Raw genomic sequence first — 27,559 nt, forward strand, 5'->3', positions numbered from 1 at the left:
AATCTGAATTCGCCTCATGAGGATATTTCCTCCTCTTCCAGCTCCCAAAACTCTCTATCATCTGCCATTCTGAAAGCTATTACCTCGTCTCAGAACTCTCTATCAACTGCTTTACCGAAAGCTATAACCTCGCCTAATAGGTTTGATGCTTTAATTATAGAGGATGATCAAAGTCAACAAGAAGAAGTTTTAAAAGTATTAGAGGATAGGGATAATAAGTTTGATAAAACTCCTACTGATCATCCAAAAAACCTGCAAGGGGGAAGCAAACCAAAAAATCTCATGCTAATCAACATCAATAATGTCTTTTCCACCCATGGCGGCGTGGAATGTCAGGGGTTTCAATCACCCTGATAAGGTTTTTGGTTGTAAGCGACTTATTCAATCTTTTAAGCTCGATTTGGTCTGCATTTTGGAGAATCGGACCAATGCCTTATCGCTTCAGGACCCTTTCTTTGAATCCTCTCACTCTCTTTTTTGTGGATGAAGCCAGCTGTCATAACTTCGATCTTAACTCTTCGAGGAGGATTTGGGTTAAATGGAATGCCTCAAAATTATGCTTCAAGCCTACTATGATCTCCTCTCAGTTAATTTCTGGTACGATTTGGGTTGCTAATCAACCTATACTACAGCTTTCTGTTATTTATGCTTCTAATAGCTCTTTAGAACGTAAGGTTTTGTGGGACTCCATTGCTCAGTCCTCTCCTGCCAACCAATTCCCTTGGGCTCTTATAGGGGACTTCAACTGTTGTCGTTTTACTTCTGAAAAACTAGGTGGTTCTCCTATTACTCTTTCTGCCTTGACAGACTTCAATAATATGATTTTTAGTAATGGATTGAAGGATCTTAATTCTGTTGGCTTGAAATATACCTGGTTTAATCAACGATCTGATAACCCCATTCACATCAAACTAGACAGAGTGCTTGTGAATGAGGGGTGGTTGAATGCCTTTGCTGATTCGTATTATTCTATTCAAAATCCATCTTGTTCGAATCACTGCCCTATTATTCTCCATTCTGGCTTCAACTTTCAGGTGCATCACAGGTTTCCTTTTAAAAATTATTGGACTAAGCTTGACAACTATTGGTGTCATCTTTTGGAGGTTTTTTCTCAACCTTGTAATGGCAATCCTTTTGTCTCATTTTTGTAAATCTCTTAAACTGTTAAAAGGCTGCATCAAAAAAGAGGTTTGTTCATCCTCAAGTATCAAGAGGCATTTAGATGCATTGATGAAGAAACAAGTGGATCTGTTGGGTAAGCTTCAGGATGATCACAATAATTTGGCTTTAAATCTTTCATGCAAAGATGTTAAAGCTGAATTAGTTAACTTCAATTCTATTCATACTTCTTGGACTATTCAGAGGGCTAAGGTGAACTGGTTAAAAAATGGAGAGGATGATATTAAGTTCTTATTTGCTAAAATTAGGACTAGGAGAGGAGGTAACAAATCGGTAGCGAATCTGCTTGCTAGTAATCCTTCTTCCTCTACTTCTGATGTTATTTCTGCTATTACTGATTATTTCCAAGATCTTTATAATCCCGTCCCTCCTACTTTCTTGCGGTTGGAGTTTTTTCCAGTTGGATCAAGGCTTCCTGACAGTTTTGTTTATTCTTGCACTTCTCCTGTTATGGATGATGAAATTAAGAAGGTGGTTTTCATGGGTTCTTCCAACTCTGCACCCGGGTCAAATGGATTTAACTTCTATTTTTATAAAACAGCTTGGCACATCATTGGTCCATCGGTTTGTAGAGCTATCAGATCTTTCTTTCAAAAATATTACATGCCTAATGGGGTTAAAGCTACGGCTTTAGCTATCATCCCCAAGAACAAAAATGCTACCCTGATTTCTGATCACAGGCCGACTGCCTTGTGTAACTCTCTCAACAAAATTATTGCAAAGGTTATAGCTCAAAGACTTAAACCGATTATGAACTCCATTGTTATGGACAACCAAGCTGGTTTCGTCAAATCTAGAGTTTCTACCGACAATATCCTTCTTGCTAGTGAAATTCTTGCTTATGTTGGTAAGAACAAGAGAGGTAAATTCTTCTGTGCTAAGCTCGATGTCAAAAAAGCTTTCGACTCTATTTCCAAAGAGTTCTTGTTAGCTAGACTTCTTCAAAAAGGTTTTCCTAATCTCTTTGTGAATTGGATCAAAGCTTGTATCTCTGATGTCAACTTCTCCATTGTGCTTAATGGGGCCCTTGAGGGGTATTTCTCTTCTTTTGCTGGGTTAAGGCAAGGTTGCCCTCTTAGTCCTTATCTCTTCTATTTGGTTATGGATGCTTTCTCTAATATCCTTGAGGGTCGGGGTTTTAAAGGCATCTCTCTTGGGCAATATTCCATCAATCATTTGCTTTATGCAGATGATGTGCTTATCTTTGGAGAGGCCTCTATTGATAACTGTAACTTGTTGGCTAAGATTTTAAGTGATTTTGCTAACGCTTCAGTTCTTCATATTAATTATGACAAAAGTTTTATTATGTTTCCTAAACATTTGAACAATTTTTCTGACCTTTGTCAAGCTCTGTCGATTCACAATATGGTTTCTAAAATCTCTTATCTGGGAGTTCCTCTATCTTTCTACAAGTTGAGAATTGAAGATTTCATGCCTCTTATGGATAGTGTTAATAAGAAAATGAATGGTTGGAAGGCTAACTTACTGTCCTTTGCTGGTAGGCTTCAATATATCAAATTCACTATTCAAAACACCATTGCCTACTGGATCAGGGGGTCGATTCTAACTAAAGCTGTCTACAAATATGTCAAAAAAACCTCCTCTAGGTTTCTTTTCTTTGGGGATTCTCAGGTTTCTAAAAAGTTACATATGATTTCTTGGGACAAAATTTGTAGGCCTAAATGTAAGGGTGACCTTAGTATCCCTTCCATTTTTGCTCTGCAATTTGCCTACAACTGTTCTGTCATTTATAGGATGTATAACCTCCCTTCGCCTCTTTCTACTTGGCTTACTTATAGATACAGGTCTCCTTGGAGCCCTCCACCTACTTTTGCCTCAAAACTCTGGCATTCAATTTGTGAGACTGTTGTTGGTGTTAAGTCTTGCTTTAAGTTTATTATTACTCATAATGCTCCTATTTCCTTGAGATGGGACCATTGGTGTAATAACATCACCTTGGCTGAATTTTCAGGAGTTAATCTTGTAGAGGGCATTCTGGATTGCTCTTTGAATGAATTTCTTGTTTCGTCTCACTGGGTGTTTCCTGACGACTTCCCGCTGTTTTTTAGAAACATTTGTGAGAAGTTTTCTGTTTCTAATGAGGCTGGCCCGTGTCTGATTTGGAAAGATTGCAAAAACTATAGATTCAACAAATTTATTGAGTATTATGCTGACATTCCTAATTGTAGGTACAAACTTTTTTGGCCTAAAAGAAATATCATTAAACACTCAGTTTGTGTGGTTAGCTTTAATGGGGGAGCTGAAAATGGCAGATGCTCTCCAAATTAGGAACATTATTGTTCCGGACCTTTTCAGTTTTTGTTTTTTCCATAAAGAAAATGTTACACATTTATTTTTTGAATGCCCTTACTCCTCTATCATTTCTGCCCTCATTCCTGGTCTGAAATGTTTCCTTCTGAGGCCCAATATAATGCAGATTTTGGAGTGGGTAAAATCTGAGTTCAAAGGTAAAGCTGAGTTTAAAATTTTTTACAAAGTATTGACTTGTTGTGCAATTTATCATATTTGGAAAGAGCGTAATAGCAGGAGATTTTGTAATTCCTATTTATGCCACACTACTTTGCTGCTAAACATTAAGAGAAACATGTTTGACAAGGTTTTGAAATGGAAGAATGCTTGGGACTTCTTGGAGAAACTATAATTTGTCAGGCTTTTTGATTCTGGGAGTTACTGGGTATCTTCTGGGTTTTTTTGTTTCTCAAGCCCTGCTGCTGTTGGCATTTATTTTGCCTATTTTATTGCTGTGTTCCTTCGAGATGTTGGTGCAGGATGTTTTCCTGTTGATATTGGGCATGATGGTAAATCTGGGATTAGCTGGTGGACGGTTCTGTTGCTTTCTGTGGCAAATTTATGGTGGATCATGTTATGCAGTTATGGATGTTTCGTTCTTCTCTGTTCCGTCTCAGTGGAATTTGGTCACTTCGGGTATTTGCAATTTTGCTCTGTCTGGACGATGATGAAGCTCCCTATCTATATCCCTTGGACGGTCTTCGGGCAACCAGGGATTTGTTTCTTGATATATTGCATTTTTCTGAGTCCAGGCAGTTGGACTTGGGAGCCGTTATTTCTATTTTGCCTGCAGGTTCTTGCTCTCAGTTGGGATTCAATCTGGGAGAGGTCTTTGGCTGCTGGTATTTTTCACATGTTTGACTTCATCTTATGTGGTGCTGGGAATCTTGTTGCTGGCTGCTATGTTCCTCCAATTGCTCTTCTGTTGACTGTTTGGGGTGGTTTCATCTCCAGCTCTTTGGGTTTAATGTTTCACATGTTTTCTGTGCTCTTTTTGAGTTTTTGATGATATGGGTGGTATAGTTGGGGTTTCTTATTTTCTTTGTCCTACATAAGTTTTTGTTCTTGCTTATGTTGGGATTTTACTTTTTGTTACTTTTACTTGTAACTTTTTCTCAATATAGGAATATATGGGCTTTGGCCCCAAATTTTCCCAAAAAAAAAAAACAAACCCTAAGTCCAATAAAACACAAAATTTATCAAAATAAATTGACCCTAAAGAGAAAATTAGTAATATGGCATGCCGTATATCAACTAAGGTACAGTTTTTTTCCCCTTCCTGGCTCAAAAAAAGTGTACGCTAGAAACCTGTAGCATTAATACATCATTTTATTTATTTATTTTTATAGCTCGGATTGTTCTAAAAAAACATATAAAATTATCTAAAAAAATCACAGCAAGCACCACTCACCACGACAAAAGGTTGAACGCCAGACTAGTCTTGTCTTCATAATTTTAAACAAAAAGCATACCTACAAAAAACCTGAGTCTTCAACCATTTATCATGGCGTGCGCTTAATCAACAAGCTGCCTCCACAAGAGACAGAAAATGCAGACAAAAGAAGTCCCAGTTTAATCATTTAAACTTCATCCAGATATCCGTTTAAAATTGCCAGTTAGAATCTAACCAGCAAAAAACCTGCAAATCAAGAGAAAAGTAGCGTGTGAAGTTCAAAATTACATATTAGATCAACAAACAGCCAAAGTTTGAAAAGTTAGGCTTCATTTGGGATGCTTTCTTCTTGCTTCTTAAAGAAGCTTTCTATTACAAAAAATAAAATTTTTGTACTAGAAAGTCGTTTCAAGAATCAGTAAGAAAGCCGTCCCAAACGAAGACTTAGGCATTACAAAAAGGGAAGAAAAAACCTCGAGTAAATGGCAGCTAAGCCTGCTTCAAATATACTTCATTCCAGCCATTCTAATCCTCCTTGATATCAGATATTGACCAAGAGAATAACTAACACCAAGAAATCCTAAAATCCTCACAGTAAGTATATCTGTTATAATTATAGATGGTAAATTAAGAGGCATAGTCAGAAGCAACATCGAGTCAGTCTGTTTAACATAGTCCCACATGAAGCGGTTGAAGAGGATGTGGTTGGGTAAGGTAAGAACAATAAGTGCGGCATTTTTTACAGCAAAGAACCATCCAGGTCCTCCAATTTCAAGTCCCCATCCTGCATTTCCATGCCAGACCTCCTCCCATATCCTGTAGATAGCATTCAATAGCAAGAATACAGAGATTGCAAATGTCACCGGGAAATAACGCTGTCTGTCCCCAAAACTAGCGAGAATATCCGAGTCCTGGTTGAGAAGTAACAGAATGGGAGCAAGGAAGAATATTGCACGGTTTGAACCACCTGTAAGGCTCATGTTGATAATAAGGCAGATAATGAAGCAAAGAACAGTTGAGACGTTGCCAACTGCAGGCATCCAAGAAGCCTCGGCTGCCAGTCTTTTGATTGTGAAAGCAGGTGCTGCAGATGCCCTCCGTTGTTGCATAAGCCTCAGTTTTGGCTGAAAGCCAACGTTGTGACTGAACTGATTCGGAGCAACTCCTCTTTCAAAAACTTTTTCTCTCATTAGGGTCGCCAGTTCAAACTTAATCTCCAAAGATATCAGCATAAATAGCATGGCATAAAGCCCCAAAAGTGACATCCTTGCTCCTTCAATTGCCAACAAGGTGCTAAACTTGTCAGGTTCAGTGTCATCAACAATGTTCTTTGCCCTGAGATGCCCTTCCATTAGGTATGATACAGGTAAGAGAGCCACCATGAGAGCGAAAACCCAAGGTAAGATTCTGGTGCTTGATGCGGATGGAAAGTGCGTGAAAACTACAAAGACAAAAGCGCAGACTATGGTTGCTACGATAAGTGGATACAAGATTACGGCTTGAAAGAAGTATTCTGCACACACATAGATGCCTAGCGTAATCCCAACTCCAACTGCATAAAATGCTCTCAATTCAACAATATACTTGATGGGAATGATGCTTGTAACTGCTGCTAATGTTAGTAATATTGTTGCTATAAGTAGCCATGAAGGCCATGCAGGCCTGGAAACCACAAAACCATATATAGAGTAGTCATCAGAAGACTGACGAGCTGCTTTGATCAAGTTTGACCTAAATGCCCAAGATAAAGGGATTGGAGGCTGCAAAAGTATAAGTAAGAGGGCCATGGTCACCACAAGCACCAGGAATCTCTTTGCCGGCTGCGGAAATAGAAATTAAACAGCCTTCAGCGAATAAACAAAGCAGAAAGACAAAAGCAGCTTTACAATCTTAATAAATCATGAAACGGTAATCATCAAATTAAAACTATGTTCTGTTAAACAGAGGATAAGAGGATGCAGCATATTTTTTAAGGTTATGAAAAACTGGCTTTTTTTAACTCCAATATGTCACAGCACTGAAACTAAGGCTTCGTTTGGGACAGCTTTCTTGCTGCTTCTTAAAACAGCTTTTTAGTACAAATTTTAATTTTGTACTATAAAGATGCTTTAAGAAGCAGTAAGAAGCCGTCCCAAACAAAACCTAAATGTAGCCCAACCAATATCATCTGACACAAACTTTTGTTTGGGATTGAATGAACATATAAAGAATGCTGTGCACATATGTCATCACATTCATGTTTAAACCAGAACATACATTAAACTGATTGTGAAATAAAATATCTCATGTCAGTGTTAATTCGCTTATGCTATCACCAATTTTTTTTTTTTTATTCAAAAAAAAATTTGAGTTCACTCTCTAGAGTTTGGTACGTCACACATTAGAAGCTGCTCAATTTCAAGCCTGGGGTTAGTAGTGAGACTAAGTACGGTGAGATGCATGGCCATCTGTTGTAAAACGTTATATATGACTTATGACTCGTCCCAGCATAAAGCTACCCAAGGCAAACTTTAATGCAGTATCAAGGGAGATTTATATAAACAACGGGACAAGCATATAACGTGGACTTGTAATTTAAATCCATTGCAGTATTAAATGAATGTAAACAGTGGATTACTAATCTAACCAATGAGAGTTTGTGGACTAATCTCATGTTCTAATAAAGCACAAAATAAACTGAAATAAAACAAAAAAATTGAACTCACACATGTACCAAAGGATGAGAAAGAAATGGCGATAACTAACAATAACAGATTTTGGTTGGTTTCCACGATGCTACTGCTAGTGTAAATTTATTAGGTTATTGGCAAACCACTGGTAAGGACTGAAAATAAAAAAATAAGATCTGTAAATAATAGTAGAACTTTCATGTGAAAATGAAACTCTGGGCCAGTAGCAAGAAGCCAACCAATTCTTTTTGTTTTTTTTTTTTTTTTTTTTTTTTGGGGGGGGGGGGGGGGGGTGTATTTAGGCCAATTAAGACAAACTCACATACGCATCATATATGTAAGACTCGAACTCAAGAACTTTTAGTTGTTAGCAAAAGCTCCCAACCAACAGACTAAGAAACCAACCAAATCTGTTTCTGCCATTTAGAGCTGATACGGAATTCGACGAGTTGGAAAGCTTTTCTTATGAAAGCAAACTGTCACCAAACCTGTTTAATGAGAACTCAAACACCAAGACAAGTTTGAACACTTCCACCTAACCTTTTTACTCTAATGAGGAATTATTAATGCCGAAACATTCGATCTTTTGATATGTGCATAGTTGATATTTTTACATTTCCTATACCACTCAACCAAATCTTCAGCTTTACTCTCAAGTTCACAATCCCATATAATACCTATCAAAAGTAAAAATCTTAAGCAAGAACAACAGCATCAACCATCATCAGCCTTATCTGAACTACAAAATGCATGTTTTTTTCATTCCCCCTTTCCCATTCCAGCATCCGAAGAATAACAATTGATGTGTAAATTATAGTACAGTATAACCATTCAAACAACTACAAGTCAGTTTGACTTTGAGCTAACTCATTTCTTCTACGCTGATCCTAGCTCCTCACATCAAACTTTTTCCAATTATAGTAAACGATGGCATTTGCAACTGTCGCTAGCAGCACATAAATCTTAAAGTTGTGATTTCTATCATATTACACTTTTAGTATCATTTTAGCTTCAAAACACAGATAATATAACACAACATATCTTACTATTATTTTGGTGAAATACTCGTCAAGCAGCACTACTGCATGCAAGTTTGTTTCGCTATAAGCTTTTGTAAGTACTTGAATCTCAGCTCTAAAAGTTGGTCGCATTGATGAGTAACAATCATATATCCATTTGTTTCGTAGAAACACACTTCCTGCAAAATCGGTTTTTGTAGTTGTTTGGGCAAGCATTGAGTTCCATTTTTTTACCCACCCGCACATCAATTTTTTGTTACATCATTAATATTACAAGAAAAAGTAATATTCTAATGCACCATCCCATTAATATAATATTACTCTATTGAAATTAAAAGTAAAAAAAGCAAAACTTTTGAGTGACTGTCTTTTTTTTACAACTATGGGTGACTACCAGTGCTCAAGATTGAAACTCGATTCACTGTTTTGAAAGCAAGTTTCTATGAAGCACGAATACGACATGATGATATGGGCACAACATCACATGGTATAAATGAAATACTAAGGACACAACACTCCATAAACACAATATTATATTTTATAAACTATTTACCTATGATGCACTAACACACCTATTTATGAAGGCATGCTGTATAGGACACGAATACGCACCCGACACGACTTAGACACGTGTTTGATACAACAAAAATATATTCCATTAAAATAATATTAAAATAAAAAGGATACATATATCGGTCACGTGTGTCCTATTAAAAACTGAAAAAAAAAATAATTAAATAAAATGAGCAGCCCGCGAGCCCGCATCACTTCATATTCAAGTATTTCATTTCTGCGAGCAGAGAGCGAATAAGGCTTTTTGTATTTTCATTTACGCGAGCAAGAGACACTAGGGGTGCAAATGAGTCAAACTGGCTCACAAGCTGGCTCAAACTCGACTCGTTAACAAGCTTGTGAGTCGAGCTTATCAAGTTTCAAGCTTGAGTTTAAGCAGATTTTCGAGCTTGTTGTATTATCGAGCTCAAGTTCGATAGAGGCGAAGCCCGGCTCGAGTACTCATCATGCCGATCGAATAGGAATATAACGTGGAAGGTGGACCAAACCAAAGGGCGGAACAATGGATTTCGAAAATCGGATGAGAGGGAGCAACGCCCAGCGTGAACATTATCCCTGTTTGAAACGAACCGTAACATTGGATTTTTTTTTCTACTGCGTGAATGTAAGGAGCAACTGTTTTATGATTTTTGTGTGGCCGCTATGGGTCATGACACATGAGCGCGAGGAGCAGAGAAGGTGAGATTTGCGACTAGTTCCGATCAGGTATGTCTTCTCTCTCTTGTATGTTTAGAACTTCACTCATTTGGCAAAAACATTACCTATTATTTTCCAAAATTTGCAACAAGGGCTTTAGTTCGGGATAGACATATCGAGATCCGTTTAAGGGTTTTTTTAGTTCATTTATTTTCTTCGTTAAAGCCAAATTTTCTAAAGTATAAAAAATTGCTTTAGAGTTTAGGGTTTGTGAGTCTTGGATTGATGCTTTGCTTTGAGTTTGAAAATGTTTTGTGGGTTTTGGATTTATGCTTTGCTTTGGTAGAATGATGAAAATTTTTGCTTATAAGTCTTAAAGAAAAATGTTAGAATGATGCCAAAACGCTACCAGTAGTTTGTTTATCTTCACTTAATGCAAATTTTTTTCTATGAATTTATATATAGTAATATTTTATCAATTAAGATTCTCAATATACAGTAATTTATTATATTAAATAATAAGGAAAATCAGTAATAAATAGTGCATTAGCAATAATAAATCATATTTTGTTACTTAAATGTTTACTGGATATTGAATTTTTTTTGTGAACTAAAATACCAATAGTCATTAATTAATCATGAAATTAATGTGGCTTAATATTATTAGGGATGTTAATTAGGGTTTTTAAAAGTATTTCAGTATCTTTTTGCGCATAAAAGGGTTAGTCTTGAGGCCCGCTGAATAAGAAATTGTTTATGTTACTGATTGCATGTCCTTTTAATTATAAAGTTTGTGGGGTTTTTTCACATGTCAACAGAGCTAGTTATTGCAAATAACATTAATGAGCATTTGAGTTTACAACCGGAGAAGTGCAATCATACAATCAGGGAGAAAATGATAATGATAATATTTTTGGAAAAAATCAGGATAATAACAGTCAGGATAATGAACGGATCAATGAAAACACAATTGAGAATCCAATAGACAACAAAAAAAAAAAAAAAAAATCTAGTGTGGGATGAATTTAAGGAAATAACCCTCGTTGATGATAAGAGGAAAGTTGAATGTTCTCATTGCAAGAAGAGATTATGCTTAGGTAACACAGGTTCTACAACACAATATATGAGTCACTTAGATCATAGCCCTGAAAGAATGTGTGCTATAAGGAACCAAACATTTTTGCAATTTAAACCCAAAAAAATTAATTGTACAGATGGCACATTTAGAGCAGGAAGATCTATTGTCGTTGCTAAAAGAAGTGGTTAAGAAGCACTCAAGAATGTGGTGACAATTAGTATAGTGGTTGGCAGGATTTTGCAGCTTGTGTTTCACAAAAAACAAACAAGAAGCCCGTCAAATCTAATTTAGATAAATATCTTAAAGATAGTTTGAAAATTTGTCATGCAGGACGCCCCTTTGATGTGATAGCATGGTGGAAGAACAACTAGATGAAACACCGCATCTTATCAAGAATGGCTATCGATATCCTTGCTATTCTAGTTAGCAAATTAGCATCTGAATCTACATTTAGTGCATAATTGAGGGTTGTTGACAACTATCATTCTGAGTTGGGTATTGAGACAATTCAAGCACTCATATGCGACTTACATTGGCTTTGTTCACACTACAATCTTAAGGGAAGGATGAAGGTAATGATTTGATATATTTTTTTTATTTTCAAAGTTTCTCATTTTGTAATACTAATGCTACCATTGGATGTAAATTATTTGTAGGAAGAGGGGGAGGATGAAGAGGTGGAGCTAACTCAACCAATAAGTTAGGAGAATCTTGAAAGATAGAAGATCCCTCTTTACAATCTATCTATTAACAGTGGATTGACTTTAAACCTTTGGCAAATGTAGGAGTTTTTTTGCCTAAAAAAATGCATCAATCCAAATGACACTCCTTGAATATGTAGAAATCATTAGGTCTGCATTACATATTATAGCTTTATTTGTAACTATTTCATGTGATTCTTTTATTTCATACTGCATATTTGTATTATTATTGGCACTTGATTTATTCATTTGGCACTCTCTCTCCAGGATCATTTGTTGGTATTATTATTGGCAAAGGCATATCCAATTTGTCTTTTGCATCTACTATAGTTTTCATTCTTCAACCTCAAAAAATCAAGAATGTTGAGGCAAACCATTCTTCAAGCTCCAAAAAATCGGGCATTGTGGAGATTTTTAGTCATTTGGAGATAGATTATCTGAATTTTTTTATAAACATTACTATTACTTTGCGAACTTTGTTATTATATTAGAACACAATGAACTTTGATAAGAATTTGGTATGCGATATTTAAAGTGGATGCATGATGATATTTTGGTCTATATTATTAATGAAATAGAGAAATATTTAGTATTAATTATTTACAAAAACAATTGTTGGTTATTTAATGCATGTTTTTTTTATTTGCATTAAATTTCAAAAGTGTGAAGCATACAAAAATGTTATTAATTTTATTGTGCTGATCATCAAAATTAGCACCATTCATCAACTTTATCCCAAGTTCATTGAAGAAATTTTTTAAAGACTAGACTCAACAAGCCTACAAACGAGCTCGAGCTAGAAAAAAAATCTTGGGTCGAGTTCGAGCCAATTAAACAATAAGCAAGCTGAGCTCAAGCTCATTAGCACTTGAGCTCAACTCGACTCATTTGAACCCCTAGGCAAAGCCGAAGTAGGGTGATATGCAAGCAAGGAAGGCCGAAGGAGCGTGCGTATTCGGTCGTCTACTTCGTCTTCATGAGTACACGCAAGCAGGCGAGGCTGAAAGAGCTTGCATCTTTGTCGAAGGAGTTTTTTTTTTAAGGTAGGCGAGGTGACCGAGCAATTGAAGGTTTGTTTTTGTGTCTTCTTCATTTTCTCGGGCCAAAAGAGCTTGTTGTTTAATGGTCTATATTTTACTCTTTATTATGCACGCCCAAATCACTTTAAGTCCATTTTCTTATAACTTTTATCTTTAACAGTTGCTTCTCCTATAGTCATTGATACATATCGTCATTTTAAATATATTCTTCCTAATTGTGCATAGATCCACCTTAATGTTCTTATTTGTCATAAAATCAATTTTTGTATTTCTAATCTATAATTTGGCTAAAAACTAATTCCTAATTTTCTAAATTTTAAGCTTGAACTAATTTTTATAACAAATTTTTTTTATTTTTTTAGTTTTTCTTGCATATTTTGATTCCATAATCAACTATTTTTACTATTATTAACCTTTAATTGTGATACACCAAGCAGATCATTTCCAACATTTTTAATATCACTAGTTACTTTTCTTACATAACATTAACTTTCTCCTGATCTTAAGATTTTGAATCTTACTCTTAAAATAATTTTGTTTGTGCTTTTTAAATGCTCTCAACTAATAGTAGGATAACATTTTATTTTATTTTTCATATTCTACCCATTTCTTAAAGTTTAAGACTAATAAGCGATATTGAGTATATAAACTTTCACTTGGAATAATTTTACAATATTTACAATCTAAAAAATCTATTTTTTTTTTTTTGTAATAAAATAATCAATCTTAGTTTTATTATATCCATTCTTATAAGTGAATAGATGCTCCTCTCTTTTTTAAATAAGTTATTAGCAATTACAAAATCATATGCTATAATAAAATCTAATATGATCCTACCACCTTTATTAGTCACTCCAAACCTATAGCCACCATGACGCTTTTAAAATCTTCTACTTCTCTACCTACATGTCCATTTAAATGTCTACCTACACTTATAATATTAATAATCTTAGCATCAACGTCAATTTTTAAAGCTATAATTATATCTCTAATTCTATTAATTTTTACAATATTATTCTTCAAATTTTTATCTATAATCACATCCATACCATTTCTAGTATGACTTCTACCTAAATACCATAGTTTAAATCCTAAATTATTAGTCTCCTTAGTCTTCTCTCTAACTCATTTAGTTTATTAAATTTATAGAATGTTTATCTTCTTATGAATTACAATATCTACTAATACAAAAAAAAAATACTAATCATTACATAATACCAAAAAAAAGGAGGGGAGGGGGGTTAAAGGTTGTTATTTATAAACCCAAGGCACAAAAGACAGCATCAGTACCTGGGCATGTGAAAAGTGAAGCGCAACAATTGGTATGCAAGCAATTCCAGTCAAGAGTATATAAGATCCCAAAAGCAGACCATCTGATGGAGGCATTCCATTCCACCATTGAAGAGCTTCAAAAATGGTTTCCCTACAAAACCAAGCAGATATAGCTACTACACAAGCATGAGCATAACCTTGCCAAATTTTCATCTTTGAAGCTCCTTTCAATCTATCCCTGCAAATTTTAACAGGGAACGTAACAATCTAAAGCATTAAAAAATATAAAAATTTCAGTGCAATATTCCAATTGAAAGAGCAAGAAGGCAAATAATAAAACAAAATGTCTACAAATTTCTATTGCAAAAAAAAAAAGCAAAGCAATAATTATTTTTAGGAAAATTAACAAACTTTGATTTCACATAAATTTAATCTTACAATAGTATTACAGATTCGGGTGTTGAGTGAATAAAAACTATTAGATAACCTAGTAGAGAGAAAAAAATGAGAAAGCTAAGAGGTCAGAAAACCTAGAAATAATAACAAAGAAAATATAAAAGAGGGATTCTAGGAATAGCACCCGCTAAAAATAGTTAATAAAAGATGAACTTAGGGAGATTGAGCAAGTACAAGAGAGCATTCAAGATAAAGTTAATATAGAATAATTAGGAAAAAAATTAAACCAATGTAATGTTGATAGAACTAGTTTAAAAATAATTTTAACATTTAGATAATATTCAGCATAAATAATGAAAAATGAAGATTCATAAGATTGCCCATTTAATTGAGAAAATGCTAAAAATGATGATACTTTCATTTAAAATAGTTTAAAATATCATCCAAGCTAGAATAAGTATATCCAAGAATTTGAAATATGCATTAGCTTGCCATTAAAATAGAAGACAATTTAACCCGTACCTATAAAGTAGTAAAGGTGGGGAAACTGCCAAAAGCAGAACTGCTGATACCCACATAACCGACTTTGAGGAAATAAATAGCATTGCCAACTTCGAAGAAAATAGGCAGGTTAAAATCCATTGAGCCTTTGGCCCAATACGGTGATCTGAAGCCAACCTCCTTATTAAAGCAAAGCCCAAAATGGTCGTCATCACAACCATATAACTAGGATAAATAACATCATCATCAAATCCAAAATAATATATACTTGTATAGTTGAAGAACCGATCTTCTATATAGCAAAGCAGTAAAGCATAACCAATTAGGCTGAGCTCAGTTAAGAATCTTATTTTAGGCGGAAAGAGAACCAAACCAGGGATGGCCATAGCGAGGATTGCGCTTGCCAGGATCAATTTACAGAAAGATTTTAAATCCATACCAGCCATCCAAATATTGAGATCCCAAAAGTTACGCACAACAAACCATGATATCATGAGGCTTGCTAATGTTACAAAAGCAAAGTATGATGGCAAGCTTTTCTTTGTAAAGAATCGTGCTAAATAAAACCCAGATATCAGTGGAAGAGGGATGAACTGCACATAAGATTAAACCATGACATCATAAATATTTAAATCCAACAAACTTTAAAAATAAAAGTAAAGAAAAATAAAAGTCATGATTAATAATTTCAATCTAGATATATATAGCATCATGTTCAAGTCAAAATCAACAAAAATGCAAAATACCCTCATCAAATCTCCGGTATTCTAACATGGGTTCATGGAATCAAAAGAGGATGACTAACGGTCAATGGATAGAAATATAGGATGCGCCATACATATTACTGTATAGCTTAATCATAAGCTTCTATAGGTAATTATATACCAATAGAGTATGAACTACAAAATGTAGCAGGCCTAGATATGTAGAGCAAAACAAACATTGTTAGATATGATCCAAATAAACTTATCAATATCTTATCACTTGGAACTTCTAGTTTTCTCATAAATACAGCTTGTATATATTTTTTTAATTCATTCGGTTAAATTTTGATTAGAATCATTGGCATATCGTCTAGATGCTCTATCACTTATTCATCGGGTTCATACAAAATATGTACATTCACTAGTTTCACAAGTTTCATAAATACAGCTTGTATCTAGTTTTTTTTTTAATTCATTCGGCTAAAATTTGATTAGAATCATTGGCAAATCGTCTATCTGCTCTATCTCTTATTCATCGGGTTCACACAAAATATGTACATCTTACTAGTTTCACAAGTTTATACATCATTCCAAGGTCAAGTTATACAAGAATCTCTGAATTCAATCGCCAATTTGATTCCGAATAAAAAAAGCAATGAAATATAACAAGGATTCAAAAGATAAAGCCCAAATCTTAAGATAAAACTAATTATATTGATTTCAAAGATGACTAATTGTCCATATATTGATGCTATGTCGAAGCCACATTTAGGCCTAAGGTTATTTTCAAATTACGCTTCATTTTCTGATGTTTTCTTGCTTCGCACATAAGACTCTGCACTACTCGCATGAAGAAAGAAAATTTCATATGCAAGCGTGACATGGTTTTGACCATAGTTTTAGCATGGAGGATGTTCATATACAAAATAACACTTTCCATCCACATGTTTCTAGCACAAATTAAATTTGTGAAATGCCTAAGTTTTTATTTAGCATAGAGTATTTGAAAAACATTACTAAGCAAGCCTTAAAGTTCATCACTGGAAATGGTTTTTTTTTAATACTTTTTCAGTTATAATGTGCTATTAAAACAAATAGTTTTGACAGCCTAAACTTTTCAATTTAATGTAAAACCAAAATGTAAGCACTAAAAAAAAGCCATAGTAAGAAGTCACTTAAACCAGAATAATTAGAAGCATTAGCACAACTAATATAGGTTATTTGATTAAAATGAAGGGGGCATTTAATTCCCTCAATCATGCTTAACAAGTCATATTTAAATTTTCTTTTACAAGGTTCATCATCTTAATATTCTGTAATTCCAATCTAAATCACCCTAGCGCTAGGAAAAAAAATTGTTAGGAAAGCATAACTAGTCATTTGCCAATGAAGTGGAACAACAACAACAATATCAAGCCTTTGTCCCACTACGTGGGGTTAGCTACATGAATCCTATTTTTTCAATGAAGTGGAACAATCACAGTTAAATCACTAATGGAGATCTTAAGAGAGCATGTATACGGATTCTAAATAGCAATAATCACTAGTAGTTCCCAAAATACAATAAACTAAGTGATGTGCTTAATTAAATAAGGTGCTACCATTCAATTAAAACCACAACAAGCAATCTATAATCAAATATTTAACCAATAAAAATAGCATAATTGATCCCATCATGATCTACTAATTGCAAAATTAATTGCTTTTTTTTCAGTAAAAATGGTGCCACACTCACCAAATAGATCCACAGAACTGGAGCCAAAACATTAGTATATATGGTTCCTGATGTGGTGCCCTTTAAGTCAACAAATTAATACATAATCCTTCATATCAAACATACAACTATTAAATTACACAGCACGAAAAAGACATTTCAATCAGTTATAAGATATTTCACTAAAATATAAGTAACTTATATATAAAGCATTTTCCTTAAATTTATAAGTATTTCATTTGAAATAAGACAATAAGTTGAAATAACCATCTAAAATGTCTTGCATATTTTTGAAATGGAAATTTGACTTCATATGCCTCATAATACTTGAAATTGGCCAATTACGCCCATTATATATTTTCTTGGAGAAATATGATCGAAAGTTTATTTCGGATCAAAGTAACCTTCATATGCTTATATCCCCACTCTATTCCACACTTCAACTTTCTCAATTATTGTTGTTGTCTATTCGTTCAAGATTTATTCACTCAACAGGGTGAGACAACCAAACAAATGAATATTAATCGAATGTGTCTTGTTGGCTAGCATACAACTTTCTCAATTTCATGTCAATTATTGTTGGCGTTGTTTGGCTTCCTCTTTTCACATATATATATATATGATAAGTTTTGAAGCTTTTAAAAGTGAGTTATGGAGTGATTTTTGGACAGCAAAATCTGAGGGTTTTTTGGATAGCTTGCGAGCTCTGCCTCTTCGTCTTCCCCTTCTTCTATGACTTCGTCTCGGGCTTCTTATCTAATTCTTCTCTCCACAAGTGCCATCCCATTTGTATCTTTCTTCTCGATCAATGAAAAGCTTCGTTAGGTGTTTTTATGTGTTCAATATGTTGTTGGTCGTGTGTAAGTTTAAGGTGTCGTTTGTCTTATTAAATTTTATTTGAGTTTTTGTGTCGATTTTAAGTTATATAGTTGTAAGTTAGTTTGCTTTATAGGAAGACACTAGTTTGTCTATTTTTGCAATATTTTGATTGCATCAATTATTTTAACATGACACGTCTTTGGCATGTCTAACATGTGTCGAACACTACATACCTCTCAGAGGAGAAGTGTAGGTGCATCATAGAGAATGTTGCATTTAGTTCAAAAGAATGTTGTATTTAGTTCAGACTACAAAGAAAAATTCTACATGAACATATACAATCTTCGCAAAAGGAGATAATAATTGTGTGACATGTAATTTTTGTGGGAGGAATTACTTGTCACAAAAGCCATTTGGCTGGAGGTTTTAAAAATACTAAACCTTGTATTAATTGCCCTCAACTTGTAAAAGATGAATTTCAAAATTATTTGAAGAAGAAAAAAGATTTATAAGACCAAATTAAATGAAATGTAATATGCTAAAATTAATGAAAGTGATGATTTTAATATGATATTGGATTCTAATAATTTATATGTTGAACAATAAAAAAGAAACCATACGGCAAAATCAAATGCATCTAGTCAAAGTTCAACAACTTCTATGTTTAAAGAATTTAGGGTTAAAGGACCGTTGGATATCTTCTTTACCCCAAATCATGTTGATTTGGTGAAATAAAGAAAGGATAAAAAGCAGAAAGTGATGAATGTTGTAAGAAGGGATATGAAAGAAAAAACTGCCCAAGTATTTTATAGTTGGATGTATGATGATGATATTTCCTTCAATGTTGTTAAGTACGGTAGCTTCCTTGCATTAGTAAAGGTATTTGAACAATTTGCGCCATATGAAACCCCTTAGCTATCATAAGATGTGGATTCCTTAACGATAGAAGTGAAACACACACAACTAATACAACGCCATAAAGAGATTGTCTTAGATATAATTATTCTTTCATGGTTAATGGTTGGACATCTCTTAACGAAAAAATTAAATCAGTTTTTGGTGAATTGTCTAAGAGGAATTGCGTTTATAAATACAGAGGTTGCCAGTTTTAACTCAAAGAATTTAATGAAGATGTTTAAATTGTTAAGCATACATCGTATCATTCAAGTGGTCACTAATAATACTTCTAAAAATGTTCTTGCAGATTAGTGAATCATTACAAACTTCCATTTGAGTTAAGGCCAAAGAAGCAAATGCTGCAAGTTTTAACAACAATGACGAGTATGAATAGATTTTGAAATTATAGATAGAAGATAAGAAGTATAACTCCATCATCATTCTCATGTAGCTACACATTTTTTAAATCCTAAATACTTCTTCAACAACTTTAATATCACAAAAGACAAAGAAATAGCTAATGGATTATATGTATGCACCAAAAGATTGGATGAAAATGTCGACAAAAATGATGAAAATGTCGACAAAAATGATAAAATTAGCAATAAGTTGAGTATATACATTAAGAGTAAAAGGATTTTTTTGGTATTCTTTAAAATGTAATACAAAAGACAACTCGAGCACCAGGTAACATAATTCAGTACAATTAAAATTAATAATAAATAATATTTTAATATTTAAAAAGTCATTAAAGTTATTAAATGCTTCTACCTGATTGATGGGTAGCATATAGTCAAAGAGCTCCACATTTATAAAGTTTTATGATTAAAGTGCTAAGCCTAATTTGTAGTTCATTTGGATGTAAATGTGATTGGAATATATTTGAACATGTAAGTACAAAATAAAATTGTGTACTAGTTACTATCATGAAACTTTGTAATTTAGTAAATTTAATAATTTTTAACAGTTGTTTCCTAGAAAAAAAAGAAGCTAATTGGATCATGATCACCTCAAAAAATACAATTTATGTGAAATATAATAGAGCATTGATGGAAAATACAACCATCATGACATTATTAACCACGTCTCTTCAAATGATATTGATTAACAAAAAAATGGATGATGAGTCAAACAAAGATAATAACTTGGTTATGTATAGACAATTTGTCATGAAATACAATTACATAAACAATTAGAGTTTATAAAAGAAGCTACAATATTCAAGAGCAGTATAAAAGCATAGAGAAGGAATCTTCATATAGGCTTAGTATTGTTGCAGCTAAATATAAAGATGATGAGAGCACTAAAAAGAATATGACTTAAATGATGATGATGTTGATGGAGGAAGCAAGGCCTTTTTTACTTATAACGATGATGATTCTCAAGAAAACCAGTTTAGTTTCTTATAAAACCATTAGATTATAAAAACAATTGTAATATTTTGTATTTTCATTAGTTAAGGTATTAAGCAATTGAACTCAAGCATCACTTTTTGTTTTTTTATTATCATGATATTTTATCTTTCAATTTAATTTAGTTTCAAATTTAACTATATTTTATTCTTAATTTTAAATATTTTAAGCTATTTTTAAAATAGGTCGTAATGCACCATGCACTATACGCTATAACTCCACTGAGACTTTTACGCAATTCATCATTAAAAAATATGGGCATGGGATTTATTGCTCGATGAACACAAAAGTGGTAAAGTATAACTACACCCAACTTTAAATTCATACAATTAATTGACCAACATAAATACCCTCAAATGGCATGTTGGAATTAAAATTACCATGTCATCCATAAGTTGATTTGAAGTAAACTATTTAGCAAGTACCTAGCTTTTTATGGATTCTAAGATAATGATGCGACGTAAACAAAGTGACAATTAAAGAAAAGGGAATAAGGTACAAGGGTAAAGGGTGCATGAAAATGTTATGTATGTTTTAAATATTCAATTGAGTATAAAATAATGGATACAAATTTACCAAATGGAAGCTAAAAAATTGCTCCGACAATTCTCCACTATATATTACGTAATTAAGTAATAAAATGTTCAATGAATATCAATTTATATTACATAGCAATGATGATTCAAAATGAAAGCAACTGATTCAACAGGACTTGCAAAATATGATGGAAAAATAAGTGAAATCACATTAAAGTATATATTTTTGAATAAAATCCGCATTGACTGGACTCACTGAAGAATTTCTTAAAAGCTTCATATTATAGTAAAAAACTTCAAATAGTGCAACTGACATAAACCAAGATAACAATCGATTATTCCTTGGCCTAAGATGTCAATATTACCAATAACAGGGAAAGTTATTGCGTCTGTGCAAAATAAAACAATAAATAGTTCAATTAGAATGCATCAGCTTAACCAATATTTCAAGCACAAAGAATAATAAGCTTGCATAGTCCAGTAGCTGGTCTAGACATAGAAATCAACTGCACTATTATGAGAGCATCTAATACGAAGCGGCAAAGAGTTTTCTCTAGAGTTTAACAACCTTGACTAGAAATCAGGTGGCAGAAATAGTGCAAGGAGGATTTTGCTTTCACATGTCCAATTAATCTTCTCTATTACAGATAGTCAAGCATAAATCAAAGATATTAAAACATAACAACTAAAAAGCATATAAGACAGTAGTATCTTTCATAACAATTTTGCAGCAAAATCATAAATGACAGGCATACCAGTAAGGGAAAACCAATGACAAGGGCGCCGGCTCCGCTAACAAAAACAGCCAAGGCTGTGAAAGCTGCAGAACTTAAAGCATCATCAACCATGCCAAGAGCGTAAGAGCCCACTGCTGCTGCCCCTCCAAGCATAGTAACCGTTACTAGGAGGTAATTTAGAGGGGGCGGAGCATGTACATATCTAGAAAAAGAATGGAACACAACCCTGACTTCAAGGCAGATCACAACAAACACCATTGCCACTGCTCCATTCACCACCCGGATCCTCCGAATCTGAAACTCATCCTTGGAGACCCACCAGAGCGCCCCTCTTGTGGAAGCATAAAGCTGGAACGAGAAAGGTATGAAAAAGAGCAGCAGTAGATCGCAAATGGAGGAAACGGAAGACAAGGCTGTCGAGTGGTGGGAGGCGACATGGAAAAGAACGGGAGCGAAGATAAGGTAGAGGGTATGGATGCAACTCTCCAAGGGGCCAAGTATTTGGGAGTCTGTGGAAGGCTCGTGTTTGGACCGGAAGGACGAGGAGCGGGGTAGCGAGTAGAGCCAATATGACATGCAGACAAAGGCCAAGAAGTAGTAGGCAGCATTAACCATGCCAAGGGCAGAGACTACGGCCCAAGTGAAGATTGCAGGGGTGGCTACTGGGATGCAAGCGAAGAGTAGGCGCTCTAGAGAGGCCACGATTGAAGGATTCTCAATCTGGATCCAGCGGAACTGAAGGGAGATCCATAAGCCAATGAGGAAATTAGTCTCGGCGCAGAGAAGGAGTGCTAGTGCAGTTAGGGGGAGCGATGAGAAGGAGGAGGAGGCCGCGAGGGAAGAGGAGGCGGAGGCAAAGAAAGCAAGTTGAGAGGCGACTAGGGAGAACCAGACCGCAAAGAAGGCTGCAGATTTGAGGCGGAGGGAGTCAAGCATGTACGCGACCATTAGGCCAACGGTTAGAACAACGGCGACAGGAGCGCCGCCGAGGTCGAGGAGGAAGGCGGCAGCTGGGACGAGGGCAAGTGCGATGCGACCGTTGTAGGCGAATGAGGGTGTGGTGTGAATGCGAGAAACGGATGAAGAGGATGTGGAGGAAGGAGAGGGGCGGAGGGGGCTCGACTTGTCGCCTCCGGCACTGCCGGAGAAGGTCGGGAATGAGGGTGCGCTCATGGAGGAGGCGATGTAGGCACGGTGATGGGGATGGCGGGAGAGGGAGGACTCGTCCAACAACATGTTGGCGGCGAGTCGCCTCTGTAGCTTAGGGTTCTTAGATAATCTACTGGTGATACTTGCTAGGGTTTGCGTTAGGGATCAGGTAGAAGGCGCCGCCAAAGGTGACGGGCATCGTCGCCCTGCGAAGCGGAAAGACCGATCTGAATTGACGCTTGTTGGACGTATCGAGGGGGAAATTATTAGTATCCAGGAGCTGCCTCGGTTTATCAAGACGGAGTTGCCGGCGATATGTGCGTCATTTCCTGTAGCACCGCGCGACGACACAGTTGACGGCAGCGATACTGCGCTGAGCGACCAGGCTGGGTTAGGTCAGGCTAAATCTACAGTAGCTACAAGCCAACATTATACGAAATAAGCAAGGAAATTAAAGGCTTCGTTTGGAAAATTTTTTTATCGATTTTTAAAGTAATCTTTTAAATTTTTAGTAAAAAAAAAATTATAATTTAATATATTTTTCATCAAAAATTTATTTTAAAAATCAATAAAAATTTTGTCTAAAAAAATTATATTTATAAGAATTCTCAATTTTAATTTTAATAATATATTATATATTATTATTATTATTACTTTTAAATTCTATAAAATTAAATAAATCTAAGATATTAGGAATTTGACTCTGCTTATCGTTAAAAATTACATGATTATAAAAAATTCAAATAAGATATAAAAATATATACATTCAACTTTAATTTTAATTCATAATTATTAAAATGATAATGCTAAGGCAAAATATATATAATTTTTGAAAAATTAAAAAACTAGTCCTTTCATTAGTGAATATTTGAGTACAAATATGGCATAATTTCATCACAAACATATGAAAAATAAAAGATATAGAAATTATACAAAATAAATCAAATTAACAACTTTGAAATAAAACAGCAAAATAATAAATCAAGCCTAGGACTCACGAAGTTGTTGATCATTTCTAAATAATCAAAGTTTTATCAGCATTGTTGCCAGACCCAGTTGCCAAATCAAAACAAAGCCATCCATATGTGAAGCAAAGATGTTAATATATCAATAGTTGAAGAAACAGTCAATAAGAGAATCACTGTCAGCACGGTTGCTATGACTATGTAGAGGCCATCCAATGTAGACAGAAGAGAGCAAGGGAACAATCCTTCATCATAATCCTTAGAAAGAAGATAAGAATCTAAAAATCTAATCTCTAAATAAGCTAAATAAAATCATTGACTTGCTTGATATCATTGTAGCTTTTCCATCCCTTCAATTTCAAGAAGATAGCTCTTATGATATGAAAATAAAGAAATATAAAGAATTGTGCTTAACTCTTCAAATAATTTCATTATCATTTGAACTTAACTTTGATTGATGATTAAATTAAGGCTTCGTTTGGGACAGCTTTCTTATTGTTTTATGAAGCAGCTTTTTAGTATAAAAATTTTTAATTTAAAAAATATTTATATTGAAAAACTCCTTTAGAAAACAGTAAGAAAGTCGTCCCAAACGAAGCCTAAGAATAACAATGCTTGAACAAAATATTAAAAGTAATACTACATTCTCTAACACAGCTCACCTTGGCCTGTTGGTTGGGAGCTTAGGTTGCCAACTAAGAGATATTGGGTTTGAGTCTTATATGGGATATGTGTGTGAGTTTGTCTTAATTGACCTAAATGTCCCAAATATATATATATATATATCATAAGGTTTCTCATTTGGAATAGGAGTTTATCATTTTACCTTCGAATAATGATTCACATACAATTTGAAATGTAAAATATAACTTACAAAATATATGAATTTTTTTACGTGAAATATTGAAAAGAGAAAAAAAATATGGTGCCTAGCCCAATTAAAATAATTTTTATTCAATATGATCTAACATTACAATAGGGTTGTATGCCCAAAAAGTAAAAAGCTCATTAATATGCCATAAGAAAGTTAAAGTAAGAATATAGTTCAAGAGGTGATGACAAAAAAACCCTTTTATTTGATTCGGGCTCCAAGAGGGTCAGTATTCGCTTCTCTCAAAACCTCTCATTAACAAAACCTTTTCATTCGTAGAAGTGAGGCAAACTTAGGAATAAGACAAGAAAAATGGATGTCATCAAAGGTTGTTTGCTGATCATACTTAGGCTTCGTTTGAGACTATTTTCTTACTGTTTCTTAAAGCAGCTTTTTAGTACAATTTTTTTAATTTTTTTACTAAAAACTATTTTAATAAGCAGTAAGAAAGTTGTCCCTAACGAAGCCCTAATGTCAGTGCTTGGGATAGGCTTCATGGATTCGGGGAAGGCTCAAACTGAGAAAACAACCAATTCGTTGGCTTATCATTTCTCATTCCTAACCATCTTTCTTGACAAGGGAATGAAGCATAAATTAATAAAGCTTTGTGTGATATAATGGTTTACTATTTTTATTGACTAAGTTGGTGTTGATCATGTAGTGGATGAGAAGTGAAGAGTCATCCAGCATCAATTCCTTTACTCATATACTTCTCTTGGGACATAATAGACCATATAGGCTTGAGATTGTGAGAAACATTTACCCCATAATATAATATAAATCTTATAAGGCTCAAATTAAGTAGGGGAAGTATTATGAAATGTAGATATTTATATAAATTTATTTTTATTATTAAATCAATTATACAATATCATTTCTATCTTTTAATATGATATGCTATTTTTTATGTCATATTTGATTAAAAAATAGAATTTCTAAATATATAGTTTATTTGTTTCCATCATTCTTTTCAGAAATAATTATAAGTCCAATAGAATTATGCCATTTAATTCATATATGGTGTTGAACATTATAAATCTCTTATATTTCCTTAGACTTAGAATAGAGTTATTACTTTTATGATGGTTCTCAACTTAATTTTAAAATATGAGGCTAATAGCTTTTTATTTGTTACATTATAAGTTTTCACTTAGTTATCTAACTTGGTACTATTATAAGAAATATTATATAGCCTAAGTTTAAGCAAATATATATATATATATATATTCTTGCAATAAATTAATATAATTCTAAATTATAATTATTTTGTATATTCAAGTACTTCTAATTTATGATTATTTAATTTGCTTTTGTAAATAGTCATATACTTCAAATATTTTATTGAGACATAAAATAAAATAATATGAACATATTTATATATTTCCCAAATAAGATATATTTTCTTGAGAATATAGGTATGCGCTTATAATACAATAAAAAATTTTCAATAAGGTCAAAAGTTCGGAAAATTATTCTGTGCGGAATCTGAACGTGTTCGGAGGCGAATCCGGCAATGCCACATCACCGGCGCCCAATGCAACCGGTGATGTGGCAGATCCTAATTCGTCTTTGAATACATTCGTATTCCGCACAGAATAATCTCTCCAAAAGTACACACCTATGTATTTCACATTTATGGGTATTTTGCTCAAGTATATATATAGCCATACATAAATATTTTGATCAAATGTATAATAAAATAATAATATATACCTATATGTTTTATAAATAATATACTTTTTATATAGTATAGCTAAATTCTGAAGACCCTTAAATTATATATATATATATACTTCAATTTTTTACATTTATGATTATTTTGCTTTAGTACATAAATATGTACTTCAAATATGATTAAATGCTTAATAAAATTATGAGTAAGCATCGATATAATTTATTAATAAGTTATTTTTGGTATATAGGTATACACTTCTAATATGATAGTACAATTTATTTCAAATATTTTAATTGAATATATAATAAAATAATGACTATACACTCATACACTTCATAAATAAGATTTATTTCTTGAGTACATTGTTACAAACTTATAATAAAGCAATTAAAATTATAATAAGATCAAAATTACACACATATTTACTCTATGTTTTTGGACTTTTATTTGAGTACAAAATTTTTTTTTTTTTTTTTTTTCAAATACATAATAAAATACTTAGGAAACATCTAATTTTTTAAAAAATAAAGAATAGTTCTTAAAATTTTATAATAATATTGATATAACACATCATATAGATCAAGACAATCAAGTTAAAGCTCAATTACAAAACCTAAGGCTAAAATACAAATATAAGTCTCAATTATAAAAGTTCAATCAATGACCTAATAAAGGCCCATAATTTAAAAATAAAATAAAATGTAACTTATATTTTATCATTTTTATGTTTTCTTTAACCAAGGGTTTTGTTGACACGATCTGACTCAATGCAAATTGTTATATTCAGACAGGTCGTATCATGCCGAGTTTGTAACAATTAATTTATTTTTCAAGATTTAATTGGAGTATTTTTTTTCATCAATTTTCATAAAAATATAGTCTTTTCTATATCATTAAATAACACTAACTAAAAATATCAATATCCTTTCATTTAGTTCAATAATATAAGTAAAATATATATGAAATGATTTTGAAATATAGAATATCTAATTTCAATTATTGTGAAAGCTACACGACATTGTAAACAACACTTATAAAGGAAGAATCATAATTACTATACATTGATATGTGATGGAGAGCATTGAATAGACAGGATTATTACATGTCTTAGATTTTTTTTTTTTTTGGACGATTTTTTTTTTATTGTTCTTAAAATAAAATATTAATAAAAATTTTAATTTAAAAAATAATAAAAAATTATCTCAAATAAAATCTTAGTGACTTCCCACTACTTAATATGTAGGATTATTAATTATACCGCTTAGTTGTTCTCTCCGCTATTTATTTTGCCCTTTCCATTGTTATAGTAAAAA

At 33.3% G+C, this 27,559-nt stretch overlaps 2 protein-coding genes across 2 annotated transcripts; one reads left to right on the plus strand and one right to left on the minus strand.

The window, feature by feature from the left end:
• Nucleotides 1-428: 428 nt before the first annotated feature.
• Nucleotides 429-4,495, plus strand: LOC110107837. The gene is made up of 5 exons (XM_020838254.1): nt 429-961; nt 1,035-3,286; nt 3,369-3,647; nt 3,850-4,125; nt 4,242-4,495. The coding sequence occupies exons 1-5, from the start codon at nt 429-431 to the stop codon at nt 4,493-4,495; spliced, it is 3,594 nt and encodes a 1,197-aa protein (XP_020693913.1).
• Nucleotides 4,496-4,698: 203 nt separating this feature from the next.
• Nucleotides 4,699-23,155, minus strand: LOC110107839. The gene is made up of 5 exons (XM_020838256.2): nt 21,605-23,155; nt 14,789-15,360; nt 13,889-14,108; nt 5,356-6,702; nt 4,699-5,128 (listed from the first exon to the last, which is right to left on the minus strand). The coding sequence occupies exons 1-4, from the start codon at nt 22,820-22,822 to the stop codon at nt 5,383-5,385; spliced, it is 3,330 nt and encodes a 1,109-aa protein (XP_020693915.1). The 5' UTR covers nt 22,823-23,155; the 3' UTR covers nt 4,699-5,128; nt 5,356-5,382.
• Nucleotides 23,156-27,559: the final 4,404 nt, after the last annotated feature.

This window comes from Dendrobium catenatum, unplaced genomic scaffold (assembly GCF_001605985.2).
Source record: "Dendrobium catenatum unplaced genomic scaffold, ASM160598v2 fragScaff_scaffold_1583, whole genome shotgun sequence".
Taxonomy (NCBI): Eukaryota; Viridiplantae; Streptophyta; class Magnoliopsida; order Asparagales; family Orchidaceae; genus Dendrobium; species Dendrobium catenatum.